This window comes from Schistocerca nitens, chromosome 1 (genome assembly GCF_023898315.1).
Source record: "Schistocerca nitens isolate TAMUIC-IGC-003100 chromosome 1, iqSchNite1.1, whole genome shotgun sequence".
Classification (NCBI taxonomy): Eukaryota; Metazoa; Arthropoda; class Insecta; order Orthoptera; family Acrididae; genus Schistocerca; species Schistocerca nitens.
The window spans coordinates 56,895,151-56,911,189 of record NC_064614.1 but is presented as its reverse complement, the minus strand read 5'-3'; the positions used below and the strand labels follow the sequence as shown (position 1 = coordinate 56,911,189).

Here is a 16,039-nt window from a genome sequence, read left to right as displayed (position 1 = left end):
ATGGTGGGTCTGACACACCGGTGTCAATGTGTTCTTTTTTCCATTTCCAGGAGTGTATAAGAAAAGTGCGCTTAAATAAGTCCACTTACGAATGACATGTGATATGTTTAAACTTTAGACTACAATCAGAACGGTTAGTGCACCCGTAAGCGACGCAAGCCGGCATCAAAACACTTCTCGACTATACGGAATCAAATCACCACAAGCGAATGTTTTGGGGTTGCCAACATGGCGGATCTTCACTTGGGTCGGCTTCAAGTCTGTGACGTCATGACAATCCTCTTATTTTTTCCAGAAGGGTTTTTCAACGGATAATGCTATATATACTTTCACTAATGAAATATTAAATTCTCTGAGTAACCGGAAGTCACCCGTTGGGATTTTTTGTGATCTATCAAAGGCTTTTGATTGTGTAAATCATGGAATACTTCTAGATAAGCTCAAGTACTGTGGTATGAATGGGACAGTGCTCAAATGGTTCAAATCATAACTAACTGGAAGAGTGCAGAAAGTTGAAATAAGCAGTTCACATAATATGCAAAGAAACAGGTGATTCCTCAGACTGGGGTACAATCAAGAATGGGGTGCCGCAAGGTTCGGTCTTGGGTCCGCTGCTGTTCTTAATATATATTAATGACTTGCCATTCTATATTCACGAAGATGCAAAGCTGGTACTTTTTGCCGGTGATACAAGTATAGCTATCACACCCAACAGACAAGAATTAACTAGTGAAATTGTAAACGATGTTTTCCAGAAAATCGTTAAGTGGTTCTCTGCAAATGGCCGCTCATTAAACGTTGACAAAACACCATTAATAAATATAGACTTCGATCAGAAATCGGTAGCTAAGGTAGAATATTCAAAATTTCTAGGTGTATGCATTGATGAAGGGTTGAACTGAAAAAAAACACACTAAGGATCTGCTGAAACGTTTGAGTTCGTCTACTTATGCTATTAGGGTCATTGCAAATTTTGGCGATATCCACCTGAGTAAATTAGCTTACCACGCCTATTTTCATTCTCTGCTTTCGTATGGCATCATATTCTGGGGTAACTCATCATTGAGTAAAAGAGTGTTCATTGGACTAAAGCGTGTAATCAGAATAATTGCTGGAGCTCATCTAAGATCATCCTGCAGACACTTATTTATGGAGCTAAAGATCTTCACTGTTGCCTCGCAATATATATACAGGGTGTTTCAAAAATGACCGGTATATTTGAAACGGCAATAAAAACTAAACGAGCAGCGATAGAAATACACCGTTTGTTGCAATATGCTTGGGACAACAGTACATTTTCAGGCGGACAAACTTTCGAAATTACAGTAGTTACAATTTTCAACAACAGATGGCGCTGCAAGTGATGTGAAAGATATAGAAGACAACGCAGTCTGTGGGTGCGCCATTCTGTACGTCGTCTTTCTGCTGTAAGCGTGTGCTGTTCACAACGTGCAAGTGTGCTGTAGACAACATGGTTTATTCCTTAGAACAGAGGATTTTTCTGGTGTTGGAATTCTACCGCCTAGAACACAGTGTTGTTGCAACAAGACGAAGTTTTCAACGGAGGTTTAATGTAACCAAAGGACCGAAAAGCGATACAATAAAGGATCTGTTTGAAAAATTTCAACGGACTGGGAACGTGACGGATGAACGTGCTGGAAAGGTAGGGCGACCGCGTACGGCAACCACAGAGGGCAACGCGCAGCTAGTGCAGCAGGTGATCCAACAGCGGGCTCGGGTTTCCGTTCGCCGTGTTGCAGCTGCGGTCCAAATGACGCCAACGTCCACGTATCGTCTCATGCGCCAGAGTTTACACCTCTATCCATACAAAATTCAAACGCGGCAACCCCTCAGCGCCGCTACCATTGCTGCACGAGAGACATTCGCTAACGATATAGTGCACAGGATTGATGACGGCGATATGCATGTGGGCAGCATTTGGTTTACTGACGAAGCTTATTTTTACCTGGACGGCTTCGTCAATAAACAGAACTGGCGCATATGGGGAACCGAAAAGCCCCATGTTGCAGTCCCATCGTCCCTGCATCCTCAAAAAGTACTGGTCTGGGCCGCCATGTCTTCCAAAGGAATCATTGGCCCATTTTTCAGATCCGAAACGATTACTGCATCACGCTATCTGGACATTCTTCGTGAATTTGTGGCGGTACAAACTGCCTTAGACGACACTGCGAACACCTCGTGGTTTATGCAAGATGGTGCCCGGCCACATCGCACGGCCGACGTCTTTAATTGCCTGAATGAATATTTCGATGATCGTGTGATTGCTTTGGGCTATCCGAAACATACAGGAGGCGGCGTGGATTGGCCTCCCTATTCGCCAGACATGAACCCCTGTGACTTCTTTCTGTGGGGACACTTGAAAGACCAGGTGTACCGCCAGCATCCAGAAACAATTGAACAGCTGACGCAGTACATCTCATCTGCATGTGAAGCCATTCCGCCAGACACGTTGTCAAATGTTTCGGGTAAATTCATTCAGAGACTACGCCATATTATTGCTACGCATGGTGGATATGTGGAAAATATCGTACTATAGAGTTTCCCAGACCGCAGCGCCATCTGTTGTTGAAAATTGTAACTACTGTAATTTCGAAAGTTTGTCTGCCTGAAAATGTACTGTTGTCCCAAGCATATTGCAACAAACGGTGTATTTCTATCGCTGCTCGTTTAGTTTTTATTGCCGTTTCAAATATACCGGTCATTTTTGAAACACCCTGTATATTCGCTTATGAAATTTGTTATTAACAATCCGAACGAATTCAAAAGTAATAGCAGTGTACATGGCTACAACACTAGGAGAAAGGATGATCTTCACTACTCAAGGTTAAAACTAACTTTGGCTCAGAAGGGGGTAAATTACGTTGCCACAAAATTCTTTGGTCACTTACCTAATAGCATCAAAAGCCTGACAGATAGGCATATAGCATTTAAAAGGAAATTAAAAGAATTTTTTAATGGCAACTCCTTCTACTCATTAGATGAATTTTTGGATATAGTAAGTGGGCAGTTTCCCAACCCTCACCAAAATATATATATATACACAGGGTGTTACAAAAAGGTACGGCCAAACTTTCAGGAAACATTTCTCACACACAAACAAGGAAAATATGTTATGTGGACATGTGTCCGGAAACGCTTACTTTCCATGTTAGAGCTCATTTTATTACTTCTCTTCAAATCACATTAATCATGGAATGGAAACACACAGCAACAGAACGTACCAGCGTGACTTCAAACACTTTGTTACAGGAAATGTTCAAAATGTCCCCCGTTAGCGAAGATACATGCATCCACCCTCCGTCCCATGGAATCCCTGATGCGCTGATGCAGCCTTGGAGAATGGCGTATTGTATCACAGCCGTCCAGAATACGAGCACGAAGAGTCTCTACATTTGGTACCGGGGTTGCGTAGACAAGAGCTTTCAAATGCCCCCATAAATGAAAGTCAAGAGGGTTGAGGTCAGGAGAGCGTAGAGGCCATGGAATTGGTCCGCCTCTACCAATCCATCGGTCACCGAATCTGTCGTTGAGAAGCGTACGAACACTTCGACTGAAATGTGCAGGAGCTCCATCGTGCATGAACCACATGTTGTGTCGTACTTGTAAAGGCACATGCTTCAGCAGCACAGGTAGAGTATCCCGTATGAAATCATGATAACGTGCTCCATTGAGCGTAGGTGGAAGAACATGGGGCCCAGTCAAGACATCACCAACAATGCCTGCCCAAACGTTCACAGAAAATCTGTGTTGATGACGTGATTGCACAATTGCGTGCGGATTCTCGTCAGCCCACACATGTTGATTGTGAAAATTTACAATTTTATCACGTTGGAATGAAGCCTCTTCCGTAAAGAGAACATTTGCACTGAAATGAGGATTGACACATTGTTGGATGAACCATTCGCAGAAGTGTACCCGTGGAGGCCAATGAGCTGCTGATAGTGCCTGCACACGCTGTACATGGTAAGGAAACAACTGGTTCTCCCGTAGCACTCTCCATACAGTGACGTGGTCAACGTTACCTTGTACAACAGCAACTTCTCTGACGCTGACATTAGGGTTATCGTCAACTGCACGAAGAATTGCCTCTTCCATTGCAGGTGTCCTCGTCGTTCTAGGTCTTCCCCAGTCGCGAGTCATAGGCTGGAATGTTCCGTGCTCCCTAAGACGCCGATCAATTGCTTCGAACGTCTTCCTGTCGGGACACCTTCGTTCTGGAAATCTGTCTCGATACAAACGTTCCGCGCCACGGCTATTGCCCCGTGCTAATCCATACATCAAATGGGCATCTGCCAACTCCGCGTTTGTAAACATTGCACTGACTGCAAAACCACGTTCGTGATGAACACTAACCTGTTGATGCTACGTACTGATGTGCTTGATGCTAGTACTGTAGAGCAATGAGTCGCATGTCAACACATGCACCGAAGTCAACATTGGGCCAACTGGCGGTGAATCGAGGAAGTACAGTACATACTGACGAAACTAAAATGAGCTCTAACATGGAAATTAAGCGTTTCCGGACACATGTCCACATAACATCTTTTCTTTAGTTGCGTGTGAGGAATGTTTCCAAAGTTTGGCCGTACCTTTCGTACTTTTTTGTAACAACCTATGAGTGTCACGTAATATTTTGTGTAATGTAATATCTTGTATAGACACCTTTTATTAACCTGGCACGTTCCACATCATTACGAAGTGTCGTATTCATGATCTATGGAACAAGTACTAATCTAATCTAACCTCCACGGACAGTGACGCCTAGCAGGCTGCGTAAGCGCGGCCCGCCAGAAATTGGCGCAGCGACTCTGCTGCCGTGCGTGGCGTGGAGTAGCGGTAGGTATAGGGGGCAGCCCTTATAGCCGGGCGGCTGTGGTGGGGGGAGCTCGGCAGCCTGGCGTGTCCGCCGCGGCCTCCAGCCGCGCTCGCGTGCTAGCAGCGGCAGCGGCAGCAGCAGCGGCAGTGTGTTGTGTGTTGTCGCCGGCGGCGCAGTGCGTTTTCCCTCGTGTGTTTTGTGCGCTGTGCGGTCGCGGATGGTCGTCATCCTGATCGTGTCGCCGCCCGCGCCCTGCGATGCCGCCAGCTCCGCCGCCACCACCACCAGCGTGTCGCTCATCTCTTCCTCTTGTGCTTCGCAGGTCGAGCCCGACGGCACCGTCGCCACCACCAAGGAGGGTGAGTACCCACGTCGGCGGTAGCGTCGCCGGCGCCTGCCTGGCGACGCAGCACTTGCGCAACTGGGGCCGCTCCCGGAACATTACGTCGGGAGCACTTACGCTGCCGGAATTGGAACGTCACAATTACGTCCCTTTCGCCCGCTTTCACTCGCGACGTCAATTTCCTCGCTAATGTCAGCACAACGCTCATATTTCTTCTCAGGTGCATTAACAGGTGGTGCGAGACTGCGAAACCGGGGCACGGAACAAGCCGGTCACTTAACGCGTAGTTTACGAAGTACTTTCACTAGCAAGTAACTCCGCGTGGCGGTTAAATTGCGTGTTTATACCTGCCATAAACAATGGAGCGCAGCTTCAGGCCGATACTTCCGTGGCGGAGGCGTATCGTGCGTGCTAGACGTACAGTCGGTGGCTAATTTTTAAGGTCATATTTATACAGATAATGTGGTACTACACAAGGATGCTGAAGATTAGATGTGTAGATCACATAATTAATGAGGAGTTATTGAACAGAATTAGGGAGAAGAGAAATTTGTGGCACACCTTGACTAGAAGAAGGGATCGATTGGTAGGACATGTTCTGAGGCATCAGGGATCACCAATTTAGTATTGGAGGGCAGCGTGGAGGATAAAAGTCGTAGAGGGAGACCAAGAGGTGAATACACTAAACAGATTCAGAAGGATGTAGGCTACAGGAGGTACTGGGAGATGAAGAAGCTTGAGCAGGATAGAGTAGCATGGAAGGCTGCATCAAACCAGTCTCTGGACTGAAGGCCACAACAACAACAATTCATACAGATAACAGAGGAAACCAAACTATTTTGAAATAAGATCAGGTGATACAAGGTGTTGACGGTGCAATGCGCCTTAGCCAAATGTTTGTAAACTACGTACGTTTGTGCATGGCCATTGCCATTCTTGAAAAGGAATACGCAGTCTCGCTGGCTGTAGTGAAGATTGCGATACTGCCATTCTGCATTAGTGGCGCCATATTTCAACTCTGTGGTTTATTATTATTATTAACTTTATGATGGCAGCATGCTCCGTTGGATAGCACAAGGTCTGTGTCACATACATTGCTGACAGATTCAGCTTGTGAGTTGGCGAAGACAATAAAACTGTCTCAACGGGTCATTTTTTTTTTTAAATAGTGGTCGTCCAAGCTTAGCCTTCAGAGTCAATAAAACACTTCTGGGGATGTGGCAGCATTATCAGTGTGTAAAACTTACGACGTTTCGGCCACTATTGCATATGGCCATCCACAGGATGTTTTTCGATAACTCAAAAAATAGTAATAGTAATAACAAAATAAAAAACCCTGAGGCACTTTTACTTATCGAGAGTGCGATCACATACCCAGAGAACTTTATTGGCCATTCAAGGCGTTGCTTATAGACTGTTCCGTAGCGTAACTCAATGTCTAATTTAGAGTTGAAGGTGACAGTAAGTTGTGAATTAGCGAAGCTAACGAATGTGCAGACATCAAAAAACGTTTTGCACCACCTCGGTTCCGAGAGTTCAAGAACATGTACAGAAAATTGAAATAGAGATCAACATAAACATCATTTCCGCCGAAAACCACACGTTGCATTTTGTACCACCATACGGCGAGACCTTAAAAGGTGTTGGTCCAGATTGCTGTACACACTGGTACCTCTAATACCCGGTATCACGTCCTCTTGCATCGAAGTATACCTGTATTCGTCGTGGCATACTATCCACAAGTTCATCAAGGCACTGTGGTCCAGATTCCCCACTCCTCAACGGCGATTCGACATAGATCCATCAGAGTGGTTGGTGGGTCACGTCGTCCACAAACAGCCCTTTTCAATCTATCCCAGGCATGTTCGATAGGGTTCATGTCTGGAGAACATGCTGCCCGCTCTAGTCGAGCGATGTCGTTATCCTGAAAGAAGTCATTCACAAGATCTGCACGATTGGGGCGCGAATTGTCGTCCATGAAGACGAATGCCTCGCCAATATGCCGCCGATATGGTTGCACTATCGGTCGGGGATGGCATCCACGTATCGTACAGCTGTTACGGCGCCTTCCATGGCCACCAGCGGCGTACGTCGCCCCCACATAATGCCATGCCGAAACAGCAGGGAACCTCCACATTCCTGCACTCGCTGGACAGTGTGTCTAAGGCGTTCAGCCTGACCGAGTTGACTCCAAACACGTCTCTGACGATTGTCTGGTTGAAGGCATATGTGACATTCACCGATGAAGAGAACGTGATGCCAATCCCGAGCGATCCATTCGGCATATTGTTTGGTCCATCTGTACAGCGCTGAATGGTGGTGTGGTTGCAAAGATGGATCTCGCCATGGACGTCGGGAGTGAAGGTGCGCATCATGTAGCCTATTGCACACAGTTTCAGCGGTAATACGACGTCCTGTGTCTGCACGAAAAGCATTAGTCAACATGGTGGCGTTGTTGTCAGGATTCCTCCGAGCCATAATCCGCAGGTAGCGGTCATCCACTGCAGCAGTAGCCCTTGGGCGGCCAGAGCGAGGCATGTCATCCACAGTTCCTGTCTCTCTGTATCTCCTCCGTGCCCGAACAACATCGCTTTGGTTCACTCCGAGACGCCTGAACACTTCCCTTGTTGAGAGACCTTCCTGGCACAAAGTAACAATGCGGATGCGATCGAACCGCAGTATGACCGTCTAGGCATGGTTGAACTACAGGCAACATGAGCCGTGTACCTCCTTCCTGGTGGAATGACTGGAACTGTTCGGCTGTCGGACCCCTCTGTCTAATAGGCGCTGCTCATGCTTGGTTGTTTACATCTTTGGGCGGGTTTAGTGACATCTCTGAACAGTCAATGGGTCTGTGTCTGTGATACAATAACCACAGTCAACGTCTATCTTCAGGAGCTCTGGGGACCGGGGTGACGCTGAACTTTTTTTGATGTGTGTATAATGACAATGATCTGTATCGTTTTATATATTCTGCGTACTGTAGCTACATTTGCATCTCCGCCTATGTTTCCACTTCTTCCGTTATTTCAAGCTTGTAATAAATCTGAAGGCGTTAATGAGAATATTCACGCCCGAGACCCATATGTTCTCGTGTTGCTTCCCATACTTGGAGAGTTAAAATACGCATGAATGTAGACGTTGTAGTCCCTACAGTGGTTACGAGGTACTGAAGAACTGTTCCCATGTCGGTGGCGTGACTGTTCGAAGGTGATGGGTTTAGCCGTGTTTTACATTACTTTCACATAGACAAGCGAATTTCTCTTCCTATGGCGTTGCATGTATTCGTTGGTGCAGGAAATCACACGAGTACCCAAAGGGCAATGAGTCGGTTGAATCCCAGCAGAATGTGTCATTGTACAACAGCAACAGGAATTTCTGAGACACTGTGACAAAATAACGCATACATTTCGACTAGCGGTCGTCACTTTGAAAAGTGCTCGTGAAGTTATATTGGTGCCATAGGGTTTTAATTGTTTTTCAATAAACCGCGTAATGTATGTTTCTTGTATTACTCAGTTCAGAATCTACGATCACCTGTTCACTTCATAAAAGTTTGAAATAGCCCATATATTCATTTGAGAGATTATTACGAGTTAGATCAACTGAATCGAAGTGTGGAAATAACTGCAGCGCCGAATACTGTTTAGCTTCGGACGAAAACGCTTGAACTGCTTAAGGGACTCAAGACAGAAAAGAAATAATAATAATTCTTTGTGACTGAATAGCATGATGCAAGTACCTCAGATGGGCGCCATTTCCGCAACTTGTGTGTCCATAACGCAACCCAGTATTCATGCCTGGCAAAGGGGACAAATTAGTTTCACGAGGAAACGGAACCACGTGTCGTTCCTGGTGAATGTTGATCGTTAATGAGAGCCACCACAGCTGTATTGATACACATTTCTATGTCACGACCGGTTTTGTTCGTTAGAATATCACCACGTTGCCGAGTTGTGAGGTCTAGTTGTCGTACGTAACGTTAGACCTCTTAAATCATGATACTGGCACAACTCGGCAGCCTGATGATGTTGCAACAAATAAAACGTGTATGAAATAATAAATGTGTATCAGTACAGCTGCAGTGGTTCTCATTAATCATATTTATTAATATCAATCACTTGTGGAACTCAACACGATCTAGATTAATTCCTGGAGAATATGGGAGGTGAAGGTTAGTTTAAATGCAGACTGAAATATTCCGTTTCGGAACAGGATTCGATCCTCTGAAAGTACGTTTTCCAAGCACACGGTTCACTATTTGCCTGTCAGGGCGGATCAGTAGAATCACTTAAGTATATCCGTTTAACATTAAAGAATCAGCAGCTACTGACACCACGCATTTCCCTCCAGGATTGGGTTACACCTCAACACTGTTGTTGCATATATTAACAATACTGACGTGAAGTCGGTATTATGGAACAAAATTTAATTTGCGTAATGTTCTTGGATTACTGCATAAATGTTATGCTAAAATGTAGGCTCAATAACCTTTCGGAATGCAAAAGCACTAGAATTTCCTTTCGAAGGAACAAGCGTTATCACCATGATCATGTAGATTCTCAATTGTTGGCAAAGCATGTGGTAGACTTTCGCTCTTTAGTAGGGCACAGTGAAAATTCAAGTCAGTGCGCAAGGGAGACTGCTTACGAAGTATTCGTCTGCCTCATCTAGAGTACCGCTCAAGTGTGTAGAGCCAATACCAAATGGAACTTACAGGGGTTATTCAACGTACATAAAGGAGGGCAGCAAGAATGTTGTTCGAATCGTGGAAGAGCTCCACGAAAATGTCGAACAAACTGAACAGGCAGACGCTGCAATATGTACGTCACTTATCCCACGAAAGCCCAGTTACGAAGTACCGGTACTAAGATGGTAGCCTTCTTTGAAAGCATCAAAAATAGGTGATTTTCTCGATATTTTTCAAGTAAAATATAAGTAATTCTAAAACTCATGATAAATTTTATTCCTTAAAATTTTTTCTTTGATAAATCATTTTTGTGACCACATAGGACGTCCCCTGTAATTGCTGAAGCAGTTGGAAGGACCCCTTGCAGCCGGAATATTTGCCATTAGCTGTAATTCCCGTAGCCCTTCTACTTGACCTACAACAAAATAATTTTGTGCAAGTCATTAATGTATTTTCTGTCACCATACGTAGGGCAATCGAAAATTATTAAGTTCTAACAAACTGGTGACTTTTTGAAACGAATGTCTTTCCTTGGCGCACGAAATCGAGACAAAAGCTTGCATCGAAACTAGACTTTTGAAAATATCGCAAAACGGCTTACATTTAAATATACCTCTAATTAGCGATCCATGGACCATACAGCCAACCTTCCAGATTCAAAAGGAGGTCTTCCTCCGTCTTTCTTCGTGGCCACGATTGACTTGCAGGCCTCTTTGTCAGCATTTGTTATCCACCGCTTTGCTCACTCGACAAGCTTTTCGTCCCCTTTTGTACGGAAATGCTAACAGGCTGGTCTGATCTCAAGTTCGAGCACATTCATAATTTCCATAACCCCTGTTAGGCCGTCGTTGAAATAAATTACATGTCAGCTATTTTTTTCTTCCCCGCTGTGACTGGTTTTTGGAGACACTTTTTGATAAATCACCTCGTAACTCGATAATGGAGTTTCTGGCGAGCTTGGGATGAATAGTACAGTAATGTAGACATCCTGGAGAACATTTTAAGCAAAAAAAATTTTTTTTTTAGTTTTCAAAGAGGATTACCCCCTTAACTCAGTAAGCTACAAACCACCACGTACCTCACCAGTAGGGACTGCGAAGATAAGATTAATTACACAGCGCTCATGCGCGAAGGGAACGGGAGGAAACCCTATTGTGTGGTACAAGGGGTGAGAGGGGGAAGCAGTAGTACACAATGCTATGCAAATGACAGTGGTTTGAAGAGAACGGATGTAGATGTCGGAGTATGTTATACTTTCACAGAGTAAGTTACTATCTTCTGAACGACTCTTCTATAGACTAGGATTTACCCATGTGGTGCCTATCTTAGCTCACTTTCAAATTACGCTTTGCTATCTGTCATGCGTTCAATATCATGGGAAAGCGAATAGTGATGTTGGTTCCTACTTTCTAAACTGAGGTCAGATGCAATAAAAACTAGTGTAGGTCATTTTTCTTCGTGTATTGTAGTTATGAACGTCACCTGTTCTTAGAGCATAAATGCAGTGACCTATCTTGCGAGAGAGGGAGGTGGGTACGACTCGGATCGAATCTGTTCAGCGCACTAACGACCGCTCGCTAGTACATCGTCCAGTGTGAGAGTGAGTTTTAGGTGGTTTACCACGCTCGTTTAGGCAAATATTAACGAGTCCCCAAATTCCGCCTCAGCGAATACCATACACTGGGACTCATTGGCAGAACACTTACAAGGGAACCTCCCCATCGCACCCCCCTCAGATTTAGGTATAAGTTGGCACAGTGGATAGGCCTTGAAAACCTGAACACAGATCAATCGAGATAACAGGAAGAAGTGTTATGGAACTATGAAAAAAATAAGCAAAATATACAAACTGAATAGTCCATGTACAACATAAGCAACTCAAGTATCATGGGAGCTCACGAGCGCCGTGGTCCCGTGGTTAGCGTGAGCAGCTTCTTTCTTTATTTTCGCAAAGTTATGATCTGTCCGTTAATTCATTGACATCTCTGTTCACTATAATAAGTTTAGTGTCTGTATTTTGCGACCGCACCGCAAAACCGTGCGATTAGTAGACGAAAGGACGTGCTTCTCCAATGGGAACCGAACACATTTGATCGCAAGGTTATAGGTCAACCGATTCCTCCACAGGAAAACACATCTGATGTATTCTATACGACACTGGTGACGGCATGTGCGTCACATGACAGGAATATGTTGTCGACCCACCTAACTTGTACACTTGGCGAATGGTTAAAAAGATTCTTCTACCTTGCCCGATTTAGGTTTTCTTGTGATAATCCCAATGGAGGGGCACGTCCTTTCGTCTACTACTCGCACAGTTTTTCGGTGCCGTCGCAAAACACAGACACTAAACTAATTACAGTGAACAAAGACGTCAATGAACGAACGGATAGATCATAACTCTGCGAAAATGAGGAAAGTAAAATTTTCACTCGAGGGAAGACTTGAACCCAGGACCTGTATCGTTCAGCAGGTGCTCACGTTAACCACGGGACCACGGCGCTCTTGAGTTCACGCTATCCTTGATGTTGCCTATCTTGCGCGTGGACTACTCAGTTTGTATATTTTGCTTATTTTTTTCATAGTTCCACACAACTTCTTCCTGTTTTCTCGATTGATCTGTGTTCAGGTTTCCAAGGCCTATCCACTGTGCCAACTTATAACTAAATCTGAGGGGGGTGCGATGTGGAGGTTCCCTTGTTAGAAGGTGCAACAGTTGTACTAAACAGACTGCTTACACCACGCTTGTCCGCCCTATTCTGGAGTATTGCTGTGTGGTGTGGGATACGCATCAGGTGGGATTGACATCGAAAAAGTACAAAGAAGGGCAGCTAAATAGGGGAGATAGTGTCACAGACATGATACGTGAATTTGAGTGGCAATCATTAAAACAAAGACGTTTTTCGTTGCGACGAGATCGTCTCATGAAATTTCAATCACCAGTTTCTTAGCCCGCATCTCGTGGTCGTGCGGTAGCGTTCTCGCTTCCCACGCCCGGGTTCCCGGGTTCGATTCCCGGCGGGGTCAGGGATTTTCTGCCTCGTGATGGCTGGGTGTTGTGTGCTGTCCTTAGGTTAGTTAGGTTTAAGTTGTTCTAAGTTCTAGGGGCCTTATGACCACAGCAGTTGAGTCCCATAGTGCTCAGAGCCATTTGAACCAACCAGTTTCTTCCTCCGATTGCGAAAACATTCTGTTGCCACCCACCTACATAGGGAGAAAAGATCATCACAACAAAATATGAGAAATAAGGGCTCGCACGGAAAAATTTAAGTCCTCGTTTTTCCCGCATGCCGTTCGAGAGTGGAACAGTAGAGAGACAGCATGAAGGTGGTTCATTGAACCCTATGCCATGCACTTTATTGTGAATAGCAGAGTAATCACGTAGATGTAGATGTAGATGTAGATGTACATGTACACAAACAGTTACAGCACGATAGCACAGAACGAAGTTTATGAGATTCAGATAGATGACACACAGGACTTCCGTCCCTTGGCTTACCTTAACGACTGTGGCCTCAAAAAGAGAATTTGTACACAAAATTAAGTAATAAAATAAAATTTGATAAATCCTGATAAAGCGGACCCCATAGTATGGCTAAACGCTAAGGAAATGAAAAAGGAAGATTGTAGTTATGGGCTCAACACTCCTCCTGAATCTTCACGGATTTTTTTAAAAAAGGGAAAATTTTTCTGTTTTGTGGGCCGAATAGCATCGAAAAATTACAAGTGCGGATAATTACACACCATGAAGAAGACCATTCACAATAACGGCCACACAGTTGGTATATAACTTTACAGTATGATGTGATGTACTAAGAAAACTCAAGAGACGTTCATACGATTTGTCGACCTGAAAAAAAGCGTTCGACAATGTAAAATGGTGTAGGATGTTCGAAATTCTGAGAAAAATAGGAGTAAGCTGTAGGGAGTGACTGGTAATATACAACATGTGCAAGACTCATAGGGGATACAATAAGCCTGGCAGACGACGAACAAGTACTCGGATTAAAAAGGGTGTAAGACAGTCTTTCGCCCCCTGATGTTCAAGCTATACATAGAAAAAGCAATTACGGAAATAAAAGAAAGGATCAAGGGCGGAATCAAAATTCACGGTGAAAGGATATCAATGATAAGATTCGCTAATGACATTACTACCGTCAGTGAAAGTGAAGAGGAATTACAGGATCTGCGGAATCGAATGAACAGCCTAACGAGTACAGAATACAGATTGAGAGTAAATCGAAGAAAGACGAAAGAAATGAAAAGTAGCAGAAACGAGAACAGCGAGTATCTTAACATCAGGACTGATGGTCACGAAGTAGATGAAGTTAAGAAGTTCTGTTATTTAGGCTTCGCCGGACGCTGTGACCGAGTGGTTCTAGGCGCTTCAGTCCGGAACCGCGCGACTGCTACGGTCGCAGGTTCGAATCCTGCCCCGGGCATGGATGAGTGTGATGTCCTTAGGTTAGTTAGGTTTAAGTAGTTCTAAGTTCTAGGGGACTGATGACCTCAGATGTTAAGTGCCATAGTGCTTAGAGCCATTTGAACCATTTTTTTTACTTAGGCATCAAAATAGCCCTTGATGGCCGGAGAGAACGTCAAAAGAAGACAAGCACTGGTGGAAAGCGCATTCCTCGGAAAGAGAAGTCTACTGATATCAAACATTGGCCGTGTCCGCCTCGATAGCTGAGTGGTCAGCGTGACGAATTGCCGTCCTACGGGCCCTGGTTCGATTTCCGGCTGGGTCGGGGGTTTTCTCCGCTCAGGAGCTGGGTGTTGTGCTGTCTTCATCATCATTTCATCCCCATCCGGCGCGAGGGTCGCCCAATGAGGCGTCGACTGTAGTACGACCTACACCAAGGCGGCCGGACCTGCCCCGCAAGGGGCCTCCCGGCCAATGACGCCAAACGCACGTTTTCCATTGGCCGTAATTTCAGGAAAATGTGTCTCAGAACGTACGTTTGGACCACAGCATTGTGCAGTAGTTAAACACGTACTGTGGGAAAACCGTAGCAGGAGACAATCGAAGCATTTGGGATGTGGAGCTACAGAAGAATGATGAAAATTAGGTGAACTGATAATGTAAGGAATGAGAAGTTATCCGGAGAATCGGCGAGGAAAGGACTATATGGAAAACATTGACAAGAAGAAGGGACAGGATGGTAAGTCATCTGTTGAGACAACAGGGTCTAACTTCCATGGCACTAGAGGGAGCTGTAGAGGGTAAAAACTATAGGGGAAGACAGAGATTGGAATGGATCCAAGAAATAATTGAGGACTTTGGTGCCAAGTGCTACTCCGAGACGAAGACGTTAACAAAGGAGAGGAATTCGTGGCTGGCCGCATCAAACCAGTCAGCAGACTGATGAAAGAAAAATAGGTCTCTGAAGAATTTTTTTTGAAGCCTTACAGTCAACAACGTTATCGTGGGTGATGCCATATTTTCTTCTTATGCCAAGCCTTTGTCTATTTAAAACTTTTTGCTTTATGTCTGTACAAGACACATAATGGCACAAAGCGCTGAAGTTTCTAAGTCACTCTAAAATGTGGTTTCTTCAACATAGATTCCCACCAAGAGGTAAACACAAAAATGTTGGTGGTTGTACGTATCTCAGTAAATCGCCCACACTTCTTTTAATTTCATTAACTTACTGTGGCTTCTGATGTGCACAACTCAATACGCTGTGTTTCTAATTAATATTTAAGACAGAAGTCATTTACAGAAAAACAGTTCGTAACTTTTAAATTAATAATTTACCGTTTCATATTTCGCTATGTTTTTATTGGGACTGATTATAAGATTCGAGCCATCTTTGAAAGAACTATTTATATTTAGTGTGTCTTAAATGAGTGTTTACTTATGTATATGAGAAATAACACTGGATCTAGAACTGAACATTGTGGAACTTCATCAAAGATTTCCACCCAAATCACCAAAGTATCCCCTGTATGCTGCAACTAAGTTAGGACTAATAGCTCGACAGTGTTGTGCACTTACGGTGAATGGGATTAAGAAAGATGACGGGCGTCCAGGGACGCGGGCAGTTTGTGGCTCTTAGGAGCGGAGTGATAACGAGCAGCGGCCCGCATCCTCGGCAGCGCGGCGCGGTCTGTCCTTGGCCTGGGACGGGACAGGACGAGACGAGACGGGATACCCGCTGTGGCGTGG

General features: G+C 44.7%; 1 protein-coding gene across 1 annotated transcript in view; it reads left to right on the top strand.

The window, feature by feature from the left end:
- Window positions 1-4,980: 4,980 nt before the first annotated feature.
- Window positions 4,981-16,039, top strand: part of LOC126235277 (serine/arginine repetitive matrix protein 1) — a 971,178-nt gene continuing 960,119 nt past the window's right edge. The window contains exon 1 of the mRNA XM_049944347.1: window positions 4,981-5,196. Within this exon, the coding sequence (XP_049800304.1) occupies window positions 5,055-5,196 (142 nt within the window). The 5' untranslated portion in view covers window positions 4,981-5,054. The remainder of the gene's footprint in view (window positions 5,197-16,039) is intronic.